Consider the following 18879-nt stretch of genomic DNA (forward strand, 5'->3'; position numbering starts at 1 on the left):
ACCAAATTGCTCATGGATTGTTGGAAGTCGCTCTTGCAGGACGTTTTGATGCCATTCTTTATTCATAGCAGTGTTTTTGGGCAGAATTATGAGAGAGAGCCCACTCCCTTGGTTCAAAAGCACAACACACAACACAGGACACATGGTAGCGTTCACCTTTTCTTCTCCCAACAATCGATTTTCCAGATGTCCCAAACAGTCAGAAGGGAGCTTCATCAGAGACGCCTGCTGTACACTCTGGGACATCCTGAAGACTTCTTCACTGCAGTCTGACCTCTCTCCTTGACGTTCTTTCAGGTGCTACATTCTTTGTAGCAATTTCCTTGCATGTGAGGCCATTTTTGATGCACCGCGATGATGGCTGCACATGTTTCTATGGAGGTAACCATTGCTAACAAGAACACAATGATTGGAAGTGCTTCTTCCCTCCTTTTATAGCAATCAGTCTGCTCTTACAATCTAATTAGTATGATAGTGATTTCACCTGACTAGTACTCATTCACACTTTCACGTGTGCTGCTGATATGATTAGTCAATTAATGTTAGCTGCTCATTTTTGTGAAAAGTTCATTTTTTGGCCAATGAAGCTTTTAGCAATTATTTAAAATGCATCTGATACACAGTAATCTAGAAACAATGTGAATGAACACCACAACAGCTTAAGCAGCAAACTTTGCAAAACACAAAATGTGTGTCACTGCCAAAACTTTTGGCCATGACTGTATATTGTCTCTTTATTCGATTCTCACATTCTTGGCCTCATTCTGGTTTCCCTCACAAACCTCGTTTGCACAGAGAGCTTTGAGAGACAAATCTTTCTAGATAGATGGTGGTTTGATGTAACTACCACTTTCTAGGTGAAACATCAGACATTTGATTGGTTATTGTTTTATATTTGCTTTATGCTTTTGTTTCACTTTCTAAATTAATATTATTTACTTAAAAGGGAAAAAAATGAAATAATCAGTTACTCACACTCATGGCATTCCAAGCCTGTGTGAATTTATTTCTAATGTGAACACAAAACATATTTTGAAGAATGTTCAAAATACCAAACAGTATTGTTGAGACATTTCTCAAAATATCTTATTTTACAATCTACAGAAGAAAGAAAGTCTTACAGGTTTGGAACTTTCATTTTTGGTTAAACTATCCCTTTAAGGTTTTTATCTAGCACATGTGAAATGATTCACAGTTAGGGGCCAACTGAAAATATATTTATCCAGTTTTTTTTGTTTTTTTTACATACATGTAAGTTTAAAACATTTTCTGACAAAACAATGCAAGTTAATTATGGGTCTTTGTGAAAATATCACATAACTGTAATACAGTAAAATAAAAAGAATTGTTTTAAGATCTGAATATAATGATCCATTGCTTAACAGGGGGCCCACTTGAGCAAGGTGATATTGAGAATCTGGGCAATGGGAAACTGGCACTGATTTGCCCATGACATTACTTTGATTTCAGCCTTTAAACTGGTTCCTCTTCTACTGGACTGCAGGAAAGTTGTTGTTATGGTCCGTGTTAAAGGAATAGTTTGCCCAAAAAGTAAAATTCTGTCATAATTTACTCACCCTGTATTTTCATTTTTGGGTGAACGATACCTTTAATGTATAGTGATCAAACTACCAGCATTCTCATATTATTGTCACCAGAACCAAGTGTATGATGTCCGTGTACTGGATGGAAACGTGTATATAAATACCCAGAGCATGCTGTCCCTCTGTCCCATCCCAGTGACAAAAATAACCCACCAAGGTGAGCAATGAGCAGTGAATACAAAAATAGGAATTGTGAGTATGACATGTTATGGTACACAATACATGCTTGTGCTGATTCTTTGCAGATAGTTTGCCTGTGGAAATAAATTCCTCAGAAAACACACTTTGCCTGTGGGCCACCAAAATCCTTCACACCTCAGACCCACAGGAAAAGGTTTGGAAATAGCCTGTAGTAACATGTAGTGATTGACTAAACCGTATCATTCACCACATCTCAGTTTTATCAGACAGTTTCTGATTGCACAAAATAAATCATCATACGACTTCTGCTTGTTTGTCGTATAGGTTTCTTTGACCAAGATAGTGCAAGAGAACTGGAACAGCGGGGAAATAACAGATAGCCCTCCTGCACAGCCCAACAGAAAAGACAATCTGACCGTTGTGGAGCCTGGAAAAATCAAACGGGGCAAGGGTGGCACACTGGTAAACTTTGTTTCACTTAGACACTACTTTTTGTTCTTCAGTAGAAAATGAAAGTATAATTAGGTCAAAGTAAAAATGGTTTCTGTTCCAACAGGTGAGTAGGATTGCTTTACTGCACTCTCTTGCTAATATAGAGCAGTGGGCAATAGACCTGTCCTGGGATGTGATAGCAAGATTCTCCACATTTAGACTGAGCAATGGTGAGCCATTACCTCGCCAGTTCTTTGATGACTTTGTCAAAGTAGCAGATGAAGCCATGTTTGTATACATGTTTACGTCTTTAATTTCTTTAGGCAAAATGCTAACTAATAACCTACATTAATTAAACGACATCTTCTTCTGCCGCATTATCAGTTACTAGAGCAAAGGATTATGGAACTTGGCAGCTGCTTTGGTGCTTTACCAGTACACAACGGTCAGTGTTTTCATGTGTTTGTCTTAACATAGGTGATGTTAAAGATTCAATATTTGTCTCTTTTCTTTTCAAAAAGGTTTATGGCAGTCGGCAACAGATACGTCACACAACCTTTTGGCAAGGCTAGCTATAGTGTACATGGTCCACGAGGCCAGGTAAAACACATCTCATATCTGTCACTGTATTTTCATGTATGTAACTGAAAATATCTATTTAGTTGTATTTTTGCATGGATTTTACACAGGTTTAAATGTGCACCCTCAGACTCTGTCCCACTTTGCTGCTCAGGGAGACACGAGCTCAGTTGAAGGTGTTAGAGGTGATTTATGCTGATGAGATCACACATGTGGCTACAGGGCTGAGATGGTTCACATACATCTGCAAAAGAAGGACGGGTAAGAGATCTAACTCAGATTTTTTTTAACAGTACAATTATGTACAATGTAACAGTACAATTAAAATGGTGGGTAAAATTTCACTGTAAATGACTGTGAGAATGAATTACTTAATCATAAAATCATATTTTATTTTTTAAAACACACATTTGCTAATGCAAATAGGCTTGAAATGCTTATATAGTAGTATGTTTCCTAGCTTGAAAGTCTTAAGTCTGTTTCCTAGCTTTTTTTTTTCTCTCAATATATTTCAGGATTCCATGAAAACGTTCCATGAATTGGTGAAGTTGCATTTCAAAGGGTTTTTGAAGCCTCCATTCAACACAGAGGGAAGGAGAACAGCAGGGATAACAGAAGAGGTATACATACCATTGTTGAATTTCTTCAGAATTATCCTATTTTTTTGCTTTGTTGTTGTTATTTGTTTGACTGCGTACCTTAAACCAAATGATAATCTTTTTTATAATGATCACCCTCTTTACCTACAGTGGTATGTTCCTCTTGTCAAGCCCTCCAGCTTACAGAAGACCTCCTGATTGGACTTATTTTTATTTAAAAAGAAGAAACCTGTTTTGCATTCTGAAAAAAATGACTCTGAATGTAGAGCGTGCTTGCATGATCGTCGGATGAACCTAAGGGTAAAGAAATCACAGAACGGATCTGTGAATCCAGGAATATGTGCATTCATTTCCCCCCCCACAGTAACCACTATTTAATGGTTTCTTTAATTCTTGTGTAAGAAATGAAAATGAATCAATGCACTTTAATTTTATGATATTTTATTTAAATACATTAATTGACAAATAAACATACTTAAATATTGTTTTAGCAGTTCAGTGGTCTTGCTGACAGGGGGCGCTGTGAGGTTGTTTTGATTTCAGCTGAGGTGTTCTGTGTAAGGGGTGCGGTTTACACTGCTGAGACGTTGTATTTTCACTAATGGTTTTTGAGTAGGTTTTCATATTTAGTTTGATATATGTTTTTAGTTTTGATATTATACTTATACTTATCACTCCACCTGGCCATAGATCTATCAGCATAAATACATTTATATATGTTCTTAGCATAGAGTTAAAAATCTTTGTCAATCTTTGTAAAAAGTCATTGAAGCATTTTTTATGCGTTGGGTCTGTTCTGTGTTCACTTAGATTTTCCAACAGTTCTTAGGCACTGATTCTTGTTATTTTTAAGGTTCTATTTAACCAACTGAAATGAGTCATTACACTACTGAGACATTACCCTGAAATATGATACGGCTTTTTGAACAAATGGATTACAGCAAACACACTGCTCACTCTTTCTATTGACAATTGTTTATTCATCTTGGTTCTATAAAGATGTTTCTTTTTCTTCAGATGGAATATAATGTAAAGAGAAAGACAGTACAAACACGGGCATAGAATCTGTCTCTGTGTGTGCGTGTGTGTGTGTGTGTGTGTTAGTTATACAGACGTGTCAAGAGTTTTCCGTGCTGTGTGAGCCTGTGTCATTGGTTTTCACTTCTGCTTTTTGTATTTTTGTGATTTTTTTTCCCATCATGCGTGGTGGTGAAGTTTGCAACTGTCTTAAACTCGAGAATAGCTTTTTGTCTCATTTTTAATATCTACCCACTTTGGTCATTGTATCTGCTCTTTAAATGTGTCCTCTCCCCAGATATATACACTATACAGAGGTGTAAATGTTGGTCTTGCATCACAAAAGCTACTGAAATTTAAAGGACGTAAAGTTTACTTCTTTAATGCAAAGGTGAATAATAAAAAAGGAATGGAAAATAAAATTGTTTCAAACCATAGGGTCATAACTATGGTAAGAGTTCTGGTCCATTTTGCTTGTTTTCATAGAGAAAAATGTTCTCTCTTGTTTCTCCAAGTCTTTTTCTCCCTTTTTCTTGCTTTTTATGCATATGTTTACATGTAAAGCTTCCTTTCTGTGTGGCTTTTCCCAAGTACCTCTCCACTAAACTGGTAGGTGAGTTTTTTCTTGATCTTCCTGACTTCTCCAGTCTTGCCATAGTTTCTCAGCGCCCTTGCCATCTTCTGGTAGGTCATCTTCTTGCGGTTTCCCTTCTGTACGCCCCAGCGGTGTGCTAAAGCCTCTTTGTGCTTGGAAGAGAACTGGAATATTCCTTTTTCTCGGTCAACCCACCAGATGCTGTCCTTCATGTCACCATTTCGGAGAAGGTCCAGCAGGAACTGATACAAGCGAATTTTCTTCTTGTTACCTTGAAAACAAAGGAAATGAACACCTACATCTAGATTCTAGAAGATTGCAAAAGTCAACAGGTACTGGGTTTGCATTGCTACTTTTCCAAAGATCACTATGGTTGTGTCCTTATGAGGTGAGATCGGTCTTAGCTTTTGTCCTTACCATGCTCACCTCCTGTTGTTGATGTAATGTGGTCTCTCATACACTCCTCATCTGACACCTCTAACGGAGGACTGCGACTGCCGGGGTCATCATCATCCGAGCTGCGCTGGAGAGGAGACGGCTGTACACTGTGAGGGTAACACACAGATGGCCGTGGCAAATATGTCATCTGTGAAGACGTAAAGTACATGATTATCAGCGAGCACACACACACACACAAATAGAGGTTTCAGTCAGAATCAACTAATTAAATTGAATTCTAACTAATCAATATGCTGATCTCCAAAACAGCAGTTGTCCTGGCAGAAAATTACCAGTACATTATCCTTTAAGTTTACAGATGTTTCCATATCCGACAAGTTTACAGACATGTAGTAAAGAACTTTTCACTAGAAGAATATAGCTAACACGTAAACTCTATATAGTAAGTATTTCTTGAGAACCATTTAAGAATCCTTATTTTAAAGGGTGGAATTCTTGCTAAAGTCACATGTTCAGTTGATGCACAAATAATATGAGAGCTATACAACCATGCCTGTGCAATCAGGTGGTCTGAAATGTGTCATCTGGAGATAGTTCAACATTAAGAAAGAGGAACTTTACATTTTATATATTGCCAATATAACAGTGCAGTGAAACTTCAAGCTGCAGAATATTTTGCGTTACAGCAAGGGCATCTATAAAACAGTATGGATGTATAGTATGTATAGAGAGAGAGAGAGAGAAGAACGAACATGTTGTGAAAGAACAAATAAAATATAATTTTTTCCTCACTTTTTTCAGTTAAACCGCTTCACTGTAAAAAGCCCTCACAAAAACCCAAAGTGTCAAGGTTCGTAGCAGTCTCATGTGATTGCACACAGTGCTGGGGTAGCAATTTCTTGTGACAAGACAGTTGAAAACTCTGATGACTTCAGGAGAATGTCCTCAAAAACACACGACAGTCATACTATTTTGACATTTTCAAACAAAACAAAACAAAAAAACATAAGGAACATTTTTATGTGGATTTGTTATACCCTTATTTTGTGCAGGGCCTCAGAGGTCAGATGGTAGTTGATGTGCATTTAGGCTCTTAAAGACGTGCCTGTTTTTAGAACATATATATATATTACTTATATTTTTGCAGTTAACACTTTTCAGCATGATAGAGTGATACTCATCCGCTCAGCCAAGAAAGCTGTATTGCTCTCCTCAAATAGTTAAATTTGTACTTGCAAGGCTTAAATGGAAAAAGCTGGCACTGCTTAGGGTTTGAGGTGTAAAATACTAATCTACAGATTAACTGCTGCTGAATTCACAGAACATCCCCTTTAAAAAATTAACATGGTAACTGTAGTTTCCGCCAAAAATAACAGTAATTGTTGTGGCTCAGCATTAAATTGTGGTCGCACTATCATCATCAAAAAAAAAAAAAACCTTTACACTGTTTAAAGGAGATATCATAATGATTTTAGTAGTTACAATAACTGTAACAACTTTTATTATGGCAGAAACTATGATTACCATGGTAAATTACTGCAGTCAATATTTACAATATTGAGGGCCAAGTAAATTTGTGACAAGTAAATTGGGTCAGGTAATGTTACACTACAGTTCAAAAGTATGATTTTTTTATGTTGTGTTAATGGTTTTATTCAGCAAGGATACATTCAATTGATCAAAAGTGACAATAAAAACATTTCTAATGTTACAAATATTTATACTTCATTTAAATGTTCTATTCATCAAAGAATTATGAGGGGGGAAAACGTGCGGTTTTATGGTTTCCACAAAACTTTAAAGCAGCACAACTGTTTTCAACTTTGATAATAATAAGAAATGTTTTTTGAGCTCCAAATCAGCATATTAAAATGATTTCTGAAGGATCATGTGACACTGAAGACTGGAGTAATGGCTCCTGAAAAATAAATACTATTTTAAAATATAATAAAATAAAATATAAAATAGTTATTTTAAATGGTAATACTACTTCACAATATGAATATTTTTACTGTAGTTTCGATCAAATAAATGCAGCCTTGGTAAGCATAAAGGTCTCCTTTCAAAACCATTAAAAAAATCTTTGTTATTATAAAATTAGCTAAAACCCAGAACTTTTTTTTTTCTCCAAGCATCATGCACCTTCCAATGAGACTGAGCACGTATGACAGGCAGTATATCAGTCTGATGTGGACGGATCTCTGCTTCCTCCAACAAAGACGTCTACAAACGAAAAGCTTTCTTTTGCGATAGACTTTATGGTTAAGTCCAACCAAAGGAAGGGAAATCAATCACTGCGTTATGCAAAAAAGATCTTAAATGATCTCTTTCAAGAGGTTCTCTCTGATTTTCCACCCACAGAACAGTCAATATACACGTTAATATACACATCTTTTTGTTCAAATATCAGAAAAAAACTACCACAAAATGGTTAAGCAAACAGACATAGTTTTTTTTTTTTATCAAAGCCGGTGTAGAAGGTTTCTAGAATGTAGCTATTTTCTAATTAACTGCCCAAAACAAGCTAATAAACTAATAAGGGTTGAATTACATTATGCTTTCTGTATAAATGCTAACATCATATGTATGTCTTATTGTGTTTGCGCAAAGTGTTGTTCTAACTGTTTTCAAGCTGTAACATTTGTGCGCTTGAATGTTAGTGTCACAATAAAGAGTGGTTTTGTTTGTGTAAGTGGGGATGTTCTGTGTAATGGCAGTTGATGAGTGTACAGACTTGCAGTTATGGTGACAGTGTTGAGTTTTGGTCAGGATAAGGCTTAGTTGAGCAATAGCTTGGGCACAGATGCTTTCTACAACCTCCTAACCAGCATCAACACCCACTTGTGTCACGAAGCACCAGATAAACTTAACCAAAAGTTATTAAACCCAGTGTTATAGAAATACAAGCAAGATTGCTCTGTTCTCAAATGTCTTCTGCACTATATTCAACAAAATGGTTACTTTTCATCACCAATAATGTGGCCAGAGCTCACACAGAACTTGTGTGAAGACATCAAAACATATAAGAAGGTGTTCTCACACATAAAATGAAAGTGAAGGACATGAAAGTGATGTGGGTGTTTAATAGCAGGTGTTTTCTAGATAATGTAGGTCTCACCTGTGGAGGGGGCAGAGTGAGGTGATGCCCGGTCAGGCCTGGGTCGATAAAATGGCCCGACTCAACTTCTGGGAAGCGATGCACATTTGATGCATGTAGTGGCTGTACGCTCTGTAGCTCTGTGAAGTGGCTCTCTGGCAGGTTCTCGAAATCCACTGGATGGACATGATGTGTATTATAATCCCAAGCGTGATCTAGACAAGGACAGTGAAGTTGAAACGGAGGGTCAGCAGAAAGCATCTTTTAACAAGCGAAAGAAATATGACAATACGTCACATGCTCTCTGTGTAAGCTGGTACCAGCAACTAATAAATCAACCACGTCACGTTATTCTGTCCGTCAATTCAATCGCATGCAAGAAATTACATTTACTTTCTCACTGTAAGCCCTGGGACTTTGAGTGTCACCCTGTTTCCTGTTCACACCACCATTTCCTTTGCAGTTTTTGAATAGCCTCAAGCATATTTTTTTTTTTTGCCATTGTATTTAACAGTTAGATTATTATATAGTCTTATATAGGAACATAGAAAATAATCTACAGCATGTTTTTGTGCACCTGTCACTTAAATGTGTTTTCATTTTCAATATTTTCCTCACATAATCACTGTGAGCAATCTAATTTTATGGCATTTAAATCTCACTAGTGTTCATAAAAAGTTGTAGTCAAGTTGTATATTACATTGATTACATTTTCTGGAGAAACATATGTGTACATTCCTCCAGTGAACAGAAATAGTTTTTACATAAATAGTTTGACAAGTCTTGTGAAAAAGAAAAGGAGAATTTACTCGGCACTTCTTTACTGCTGTATAACGAAACTCAGAACAGTTTTCAGTTTCTCTGTCCTTTAACTTCTTCGAAAATCAGCACATGGCTGTCTGACGAAAGGGCTGACTAAATAACACAAAGGTCTAACCAAAGGTCACCATAAACGGTTTTAAAAATGACTCTCATACAGTAACGAAACGCAATCACCATCCTCGGTCTTAAAGACAGAAACCGCTGCTACTGTTTAACACACTATTTCAGACGCCTACATAGCTAAATTGCTATATTGTCTCATTTTGGACAGAAACCCTTGGGGATATTTGTCGTTCTACGTCTGTAGTTTTCTTGCCTGTCAGAACGAGGCATCTGTTTCCTGCTTTGTGCTAGGTCACTCGCCCGGTTCCACTCGCTCGCTCTCCTAACGTCCCCTTACAGTTCAGTCCCAGCTGCCCTGGGTGTGATTTTGATCCGTTAGCTTAATATAACAAGATGCTGTTTACATGGGCCTCTTTAGGTGTTATAACACTCTGCAGGGGGTCAGTAATATCTATGAAGCTGATTATATGTAAGAAGACATCTTCAAAAATGCAGGCCATTTAGTCAAAGCACTTTGCGTAACTGGGGCTGAATGGGAAAAAGAAAGTAAAAAAAAAAACATTCTGTGGTTAAAGAGAAATATTGAAGTTGTTACATTTTAAATAACATGTGTTCATCCTACGTTAAATTAATTATTGGTTTATTAATCTATTGGTAAATTGTTGGTTTATAAAATCTGATTTATGGGTTTTCATTTTTGACTATTGTTTGATTAATTATTTCTGGATGACCTTTATTTTGATATCACTTACCTGTTTAATGACACTGGGTAGTGAATGGGCAGGAGTGGAGGCTGAGAGACAACAGCTATCAACCCCATTAATTTCTTTTCTTTTTTAATAGATATATATTTTCTAAGCCTATAACTTTGGATAATAATTCTGTTGCATTCTTTTATTATCAATTAACAGAAGCTGTTTGTGGAATGTCATTAGTTTTTCCTGAGTAAAAAAAAAACACACACTACCTTTTAATTTGTGATGATCTTATAATTTTTAATTACAAGGAACTCACCATTCTGACTCTCGTCAATGACATACTGATACTCCATTGGTGGTCGATACATCTCTGATTCAAACATTTCCTCTGTTTGCTGGAAAAGCAAATAGATAAGAGACAAATAATGACCAGTTTGAATGACTGGAGCCAACACCAAAATAATAATACACTTTACCATATAGGAAAAGCCTCACATCTTTGGTTAAAACTGCCCAGTAATCTTTTTGTACAGACGGTGTCTGTGACATCCAGCCAGTCCAGGTTACTCTCTCTCTACTCTCTTCTTTCTACGTAGAAATTATGATTATTATACATTTTGGAGAACAGTTTATTTTCCATTACACTGATGTAAATCATAGCCTGTTACAACAAACATACCACTACATGTTAGCTATAGTTAGACATATATTCATTAATATTCTGTATAATATCCAAACCCATATGAATTAACTAAACTGTCAAAGGGTCTCTAATTGATCCACTACACATAAATAAAGATGTATGTTTAAAACCAACACAAGTAGCTGAATATCAATAGACTCGTTCTGAAGTTGTTGGCACAAGCACGTATGCACCTTGCCACTAACTGTTTTACATTTCTAAAAAATAAATAAATAAATACATACATACACAAAAAATTTACAAATCATCCAAAAGATATAAAAGACTGACGGATGACAAAAAAAAAAGGATCCAGCTGTTCTTACGGTAACTAGTACGTCCACAATGGCAAGTCCTCGTAATGCCGTTTGACACACTGACAGCAATATAACAAAAAGTGCATTGTGTACATGCATGCATCTATTAAAAGCAGCGGCATCATATTAGGACCATATAGTGAATAAAAAAATACTCACGGGTGTGATGATGTACCCCTCCATTCTGTACGGGTGCAGCATGGGTTCCTCGCCGCCTGACACTTCGATCTGCAACTCTGATGCTTTCTCAAGGGCTTTCAAAACTGTCCCCGTACCATTGCTCAACTCTGCTAAATTTCCTCTTACCAAATGAAACCAATGATCTAACACACGCACCTTATCACGCGGGGGGCCTCAAAGGTATCCAAAGGCCCAAAAAAGAAGCCAACCAGAGATACACTGCAGAGGGCAACCTACCCTGGCAGTGGCCGTAGAAAAGGGACAGAGTTTCTGTTTGTTACTTCTTTATTTTTGGGGTGTGTGGGTAAGTGTGTGCGTATTCGCTGGAGGTTCCTGATTTTAGGGTAATGGCAGGTGGGGATTTTATCTTTGCAGTTAGAATAGGCGTAAAGTGTCAACTCCCCCAGTGGCCAATCAGAGACAGCTCAGCTGACCGCTCTTCTTCCTGTCCACCTCCATGGTGCCTGTTGTTCTATAGAAAGTCCTTAATGCGGGATGAAAATACACAAAAATTGGTGCCATTTTCGGAAATGTAATGTTTTATGTAAAAACTTTCCAGACTGTTCTTAATTAAAAAGGCTTCCTATTTTTTTAGAGAATAGATGATTTTTGTCAGGTGAAACCATGAGTAAATAAAGCAAATCTGAGGACAAATATATCACAAATAAAAAATGAAGCCTACCCAATACACTTCAAACTAAACGAACAGATTCATGAATAAACTAGGAAAAGCTAATGTTCACATCTTGGAGTCTGGGCTTCAGCCTCATCATGGCTGCAGACAGAGGACCTCCTAACAGATAAGATGGCTGATGGTATTGCATTTCCTCTCTTCTTCCTGTCCACCTCCATGGTGCTTTTTGTTCTATAGAAAGTACTTAATGCGGGATGAAAATACACAAATTTGGTGCCATTTTCAGAAATGTATTGTTTTATGTAAAAACTTTCCAGACTTTTTGCAATTAAAAATGCTTCATATTTTTTAGAGAACAGATTTTGGTCTGGTAATTAAAGCGATAAATCCATGAGTGAATAAAATAAATCTGACAAATATATCACATACCCTTTAAAAATGTATCAGATAACTGATCCATAAATAAATCAGGGAAAACTTCTAGTTGGTCTAAAGTTCACATCTTGGAGTCTGTGCTTCAGCCTCATCATGGTTGCAGACAGAGCACCTACTAACAGATAAGATGGCTGATCATGTTGCATTTCCTATTTGCATCAGTACATGCTGGGAGAGGAGATACAACATCCTGAATGACAATGATGAAACATGCTTCTATCTTTATCAAACTTTCCACCTGTCTCAAACCTTCTGTCTGCCTTTCTTCAGGTCATAGAATTAACAATATCGTAAAAATCACTTACAGAAGAGAAAGTTGCATACATAGACAGTTTACCGAGTCTACAGTGAATGCTTTGAAAAAAATCCAAAATGTTCAGTGATCTAAATACAGTACATTGTATGAAACGCCATTTAGTGTCCTCATCTACTATACCACATGTCTAACTTATCACAAAGTTAAGCTGCAGCATGAAGATAAAGATAAAAATGTTATATATAACAAAAGATTGTACTTTTTTGCATTTATCTCTGTGAGTGTTTGTATGCATGCTTCTTCATTCTATATATGGGATACTTTTTAACTGCAAAAGATAGTTTTGGAGCCTTTAAATATAAAAAAGCACACACAATAGTCAGGCAAATCACATGATACAAATTACCCTAAGCGATTACCTTTGAGATTATGTACAATAGTATTTCTGTATTATTCATTTAACACAGTATGATCATGTTTGCATGTAGCCCCATATAATTAACAGTTACTGTTACTACAATAAAACTGTGGCACTGTAGCTTTGGGGATATGCCGGTATCAAATTTTCATGTTGCGATTAATTGCTAATGCTTTTATTACGGTATACGGTATTATCACGATACTGAAATTAAGTTAAAAAAAGTGCTGTCATAACAGGCTTAACATACAGTATAACAGGTTTAATAACTTTTTTCTTATAACAAGTGATATATCGCATTACCGAATACCGGCACAAGTCTATGTAGCTTGTCATCAGAAAAGAAAAGAAAAAAAAGAGGAAAAAAGCTTCATACTGTTTCAAGGTGATCCTATTATTGCTTTATACACAATTATTAGAAAATAAATTATATAACTGCTCATCCCATAACGAACTGATTAATCAATTTGTAATATGAACTATCCAGTTATATGTTTTGCCATAACTTGTGCCTCTAAATTTAGAGTGTATGCATATTTAGTGTCTTTAAAAAAGTGAGACATTATTGCTAATCATCGTCTACAGTAGATGCAAACATGATCATCCTGTCAACTTGCTTGTAGTGACCTATAAGATGACTACTGATATGCTGTTATCACACAGACACTTGCACATAGTATAATGACTGCACATATTATGCCTCCAAAAAAGGAGTGGTTTCTTTGTTGCCTTTGGTGAAAGATTTAACCTTTGTCAGGTTACTGACAAATAAACTGATCAACTGAATTGAATAATGAAATAAATTGAGTGCAACATTTTAAAATAAGATTCTGTATAACACTGGGTATGCAATGGCCAACATGAAATATGCAGCATTTAATACATTAATACATTTAATACACATTTGCATAAATATTACTTAATTTATTATAAAAGAACATGAATGAATAACATTAACCTAGATTAATAAAATGCTGTAAAAATTGTCATTGTTGGTCAATGATACCTACTTATTTTATAATCTAGAACCATATTGTAAAGTTACCAAGTGAGCACTGCATATTAATGCTGATGGGACGATGAAACATATAAATTTAAGCTTAATAATTTATTTTTGTTTAACACAGTTTTTCTCTCACTCACTTTCAAACATTAAAATTCATGGAATCAGCTCTGGATGCCAAAGAACCAATCAGGTTTGTGTGCAATTTCTTGTTCCCCGCTGCCATCATCTTGTTTGGTGTTGAGCGTGCACAGAGAAGCTCTTGCATGCGCACCAGATTTGAATGGCGAGTACAAGATTAGAATGCTTAATTAATCAATTTCTGGTCTGATTTTCAAACAAAGTAAGCATATGAGTTCAGAAGTAATAAAGCTCAGTATTTACAATCATCATCCCTCATCTTTGTGTTTCACGGATAAAGAAAAGGATTGGAACGTGATGATTACAGAATTTCTGTTTGGGACATTTTTGTTCCTGCAAAGTAGCATTACTTTTTATTTATACATTCATTTTAGAATATTGTAGGAGCCATTTTTGTATAATTACTTTTTATATAAATACACTGATTACTTTCCAGATACAAACACTAATTGCTACTACTTTCTTTCCTCTGTTTAGCATGCACTAAACACTTTTGGGAATCCTGCATTCAGCATATTGCTGTACTTCTAAAAAAAAAAAAGTTTCAATGTTTTTAAACTGCAATTGAATTCTATTTGCTTCGTTTCACCACGATTCAAGCTGTCCAAACCACAGAGCTTACTGCAGCCCTGGTGCGACACACAGCTGCCTGCACACCCGGCTAAAACTGATGACTTTCGCTGTTTTCTTTATATATTAATACACATTGCATGTGTCGCAGCTACTTCAGCAGTCTATTTTCACCAATGCTATATTTCAAGAGGTGCACACAAATGTTTCAATGCATATGTGAAAATTTATTTTCTTTTTTGATGAAAGCAATGCAATCTTTTTCAATTTTATATTCACAGCCCCACAGATGTTTTCTTGTGAAGTGATTTATACAAATTTTGATATGACCAGGATTTGCATTTTCCACAAATATTTCAACATGGACTTTTTGTTTTCATGTAACAGACATTTAAATAATCTGGCTCAATCTCCAAATTGCTGCTGGCTCTTTATTAGTGTTTGAGGCATTTGACTATGTTTAGCTCTAGTGCCCCATGTCTTTCCTCATCCGCTCAGCGTCAGCTCCTTTAGCTCTTGCTTCATTCTCCTTGCCAGTCTAAGCATGGCGCAACTGTGGGAAAGCAGCGAATGTGTTGCTTAAACCTGTACACCCTTCCCAGCATAGTGTAACCGACTGTTTAATAGAGTGTTGCTCATTTGAAAATGCTAACAAAGGCTAGCCTGACCAGTGGAGTTTATGTGTAATAGTATTACCCATAAATGAAAATTCACCTTAGAAACCTGCATGACTTTCTTTCTTCTGATGACCTCAAAAGAAGTTATTTTTATTTTATTTATTTATTTATTTATTTTTTGCCAGTGTTGTTTTGGACCTCATTAATTTCATTTGTATAAGCAAAACCACTGAAAAAAATGTTTCAAAATGTTCCACAGAAGAAAGCAAGCTATACAGGTTTGGAATAATGTGAAGGTGAAAAAATGATGACAGATCTTTCACATTTGTGGGAACTATTCATAACTCATGGAATGCATTTACAGCCTATTATGTCTGCTGGAAACATGCTTATGTAAGGCCCTATTATATTCTTGATTGAAAAAAAAAGCAGGTAGAAAGTGAGACAAATTTCACTTCTCAATTTCAGTGATCTGAATAAAGAGATTTGTTTTATCTTTCTCAGCCATGGACGTAGACTATGACCTATAAAACACAATATAATTCATTTGTGTATTTACTGCTAGACATCATGTGTGCAGCTGTTATCCAGACAAGTCCCTTAATTTTAAATACAACAATTAACCTCAGATATCATAGAATGGAGAACTGCAGACGGTTTCAGAGACAGTAAAAGGAGCACAGGGTTATCAGCGGTACATTATCAGTCCCTTCTTATGAGTGATAATCTCACCATTTGTTCGAGTTTCTTGTTTGTCTGTAGAAGTCTTGCATGTCGACTTCAAGCAAACCTGTTGTTTTAAAACAACACCCTCACACTGACCCACACAAATAAAGCAACCCACTCTGGGCATCAGAGAGAAAAGCAGAAGTAGGAGGCTTCTGTCAGAATCAGTTCCTGTAAAATGCAAGTGAATGGCTTGATGAAAATCTTTAGAGGCCTTAACAAAGTCAATGAGTGAAGCAGATGTCTACGCAGAAATATAACTACCTCACCAAGTTATGTTATTTGCATATGCACAATGTACAATGTACTCTTGAGAGGAGAATTAACTTTTGATCTCAGAGGTTTGAATTCTATAGAAATCTTTCTGCATATTTCTCTAGTGTGGGCATGCCAAAAAGTCACATGCTGGTCAGCAATATTCAGAAAATGGTGAATAAATTTATTATAAATATTTAATTACATGACACCTGTAAACCGTAACTGTCTTAAGGACTGTTCCACAGGTGCATGTGCAATAGTTGTTTATGGTTCACTGAACCTTTAGAAACTTTATAACAAAACTGAATTAGCTTTAGATGTTACACATACATACATTTAGCCCATGAATATGCTAATGTTGAACAGCAAATTTGGCCAAGTCAAAAGAGCTCTCACAAACGCTATAAAGAAGAAATTGTTAGAAAGTCTAAGGTTACATGAAGATTTCTGAGACACTAAAAGTTCCTAGAGACACAAATGGCAGCCTTATGTTGTACCCGAGAACCTTTGAGGGCATTGAAGAAGAAAAAAGGCAAGGCTTATGAGCAAAACAACACCATCCTCACAATCAAACATGGAGGTGGACCAGTCTTGTTGTGGGGGTTCTTTGCTGCTGTAGGAAGTGGACATCGTGAATTCTTTGAAGTATCAGGCTATTTTGGCAAAGACTGGTATGATTGTCCTGCTGGAAAATCCAGTGATCATCAAGCTTCAGTCAGAAGCCTGTTCAGTCTCCAGATTTAAATCTCATTAAAATATTTGTTGAAATTTAAAGCAGTGGCAGCCTGAAAACCAGTCAGTGATCTGAAACCTTTTTCAAACAATAGACGGACTAAGATTCCAGTAGGTCTCAGAAGCTTGTAAGCACTTAAAGGCAACATTTATTGGAGGTGTGTGTGTGTGTGTTAACAGAGGCGTAGCAATAGGGCAGGCAAGGAAGGCAATTGCCCCGACAGCTGACCATTTGAACAATCGAAAATGTCATTATCAATATAACGGAGCAATATATCTGCATCCCCCCTAGGGGGCCCCCTCTCACGTTATGCTGGATGCGCTTGTTTTTTCCTCGTGATGCGTCGATCGCCGTTTTCAAACTGGCACAGCGCTTACTCGTGCATTTTCTAATTTAAACATGAAGAGGACTTATCCGTCTGGCAGCCAGAAGCGGAAAAGACGAAACATGACAGCGGTAAATGATGGAGATAAGACTGACTTAAGGATAATTATATGTCAAACAAATGTTTTCGTTGTTAATTCCAGTTTATTTTCGTTTAATTATTTGCTAGATGAATTACTGGTAATAATTACTAATAGGGTTACTGGGAAACAGGTTAGCTAGGATTGCACTTAGCAGCAGCATAGTATGTAGTGTTTAGCAGGTATTAATATAAGCTGCAATAGAATAGGTGGTACCGGGAAAACGCGCACATGTCACCGCTTGGCAAGTTTCGGTACCAGTGATGCAAACTTGTAACCGTTCGGTGAAATTCGCCGTTTTGAATTCAAAATGGGTCATTTGTGTGATTCGTGTAGATCCGCTGAGTTTTTTAAATTGTACCAACTCAATTCTGTACCCGTTTGAAGTCACCCGCTTTCAAACGATACTGTGTGTTTTAGTGTGCACGCTCTGGTCTCGAATTCCAAAACCTAAAGTTTCTATTTACAACGTGTTTTGTAGCATTGAGTATTGTAGCCAATCACAGGCATCTTTGTTGAGAGCAGTGGCCAATCAGAGGTGTTTACTGTAGGTTAGTCATAATCCGCTCTGATCTCATTTTTGTTTTCTAAAGTTTATGTAGATCTACATGCTCACAGATCTTCCTATTATAACAAGACAAAAAGAAGGCATACACGATGTAAATAAGATATTCATTGTGTAGTTAGTTATTAATTATATCAGGAGTTTTCGCGTGAGTAAGCTCGGACAGTTGCGCCATAAGGGAAGCACCCTTTGCTCGGTGTCTCTTACATACTACATTCACAGTTTGAAGAAAAGTTTAAGAGGACCAAACCGTCCATGTATACTGTTTCAGGAATGACAAACGCGAGTGTAAAAAACTATGTGAGTGAATCCGCCAGATTGATCCGCGATTGACGGTGATAACTGTAGCAATGGATGGAACAAAGTATCTGACAAGCCGATGTCAAAACAGAGCTGCGCTTTAAAGGGGTCATAGGATGCTACATGCACAGTTACAAGTTGTTTGAACTTAAATGTGTGTTGGCAGTGTGTGTGCACAACCACCCTACAATGATAAAAATCCACCCAGTGTTTTTTTTAAAAATCTGGTTAAATGTTTTCCCCTTTCTCAAATCAGCCGATGTCAGATGCCTGTCTGTGTGGCCCCTCCCACGATAGTTTGATTGACAGTAGCGTTTCAGCACAGACTGGACTGGTGTCTTACCTTAGACCCGCCCTGAGTGAGCTGTCATCAGTCCGCCATTGTTTCACCGCCGGAGCAGATGTAGACGAGAATGATTCCTAAGCGATTGAGGTGTTATGTTGTTGGATGTAATAATGAACAGCAGTCGTCATTTACTCCCGACATCTGAGCCACTGAACCCGCAGTGGATTACATTTGTTTCTGAAGGGAAT

General features: G+C 36.7%; 1 protein-coding gene and 1 pseudogene across 2 annotated transcripts in view; one reads left to right on the forward strand and one right to left on the reverse strand.

Annotated features, from left to right (window-relative positions):
* The first annotated feature begins 1293 nt into the window (after nt 1-1293).
* Nucleotides 1294-3584, forward strand: LOC107755013 (uncharacterized protein HI_0077-like; annotated as a pseudogene).
* A 730-nt stretch (nt 3585-4314) lies between these two features.
* LOC107755073 (transcription factor PU.1-like) overlaps nt 4315-18879 on the reverse strand; it is a 23913-nt gene continuing 9348 nt past the window's right edge. The window contains exons 2-7 of one of the 2 annotated variants that reach the window (XM_016571728.1): nt 11205-11697; nt 10542-10634; nt 10363-10441; nt 8485-8678; nt 5385-5553; nt 4315-5238 (exon numbers count right to left, since the gene is read on the reverse strand). In XM_016571728.1, coding sequence (XP_016427214.1) covers nt 4925-5238; nt 5385-5553; nt 8485-8678; nt 10363-10441; nt 10542-10634; nt 11205-11246 — 891 coding nt within the window. In that variant the 5' untranslated portion in view covers nt 11247-11697 and the 3' untranslated portion in view covers nt 4315-4924. Of the gene's footprint in view, nt 5239-5384; nt 5554-8484; nt 8679-10362; nt 10442-10541; nt 10635-11204; nt 11698-18879 lie in introns of those variants that run through there. The other variant, XM_016571729.1, reaches the window with a different exon arrangement.

Source organism: Sinocyclocheilus rhinocerous, unplaced genomic scaffold (assembly GCF_001515625.1).
Source record: "Sinocyclocheilus rhinocerous isolate Xijiao unplaced genomic scaffold, SAMN03320098_v1.1 scaffold591, whole genome shotgun sequence".
Lineage (NCBI taxonomy): Eukaryota > Metazoa > Chordata > Actinopteri > Cypriniformes > Cyprinidae > Sinocyclocheilus > Sinocyclocheilus rhinocerous.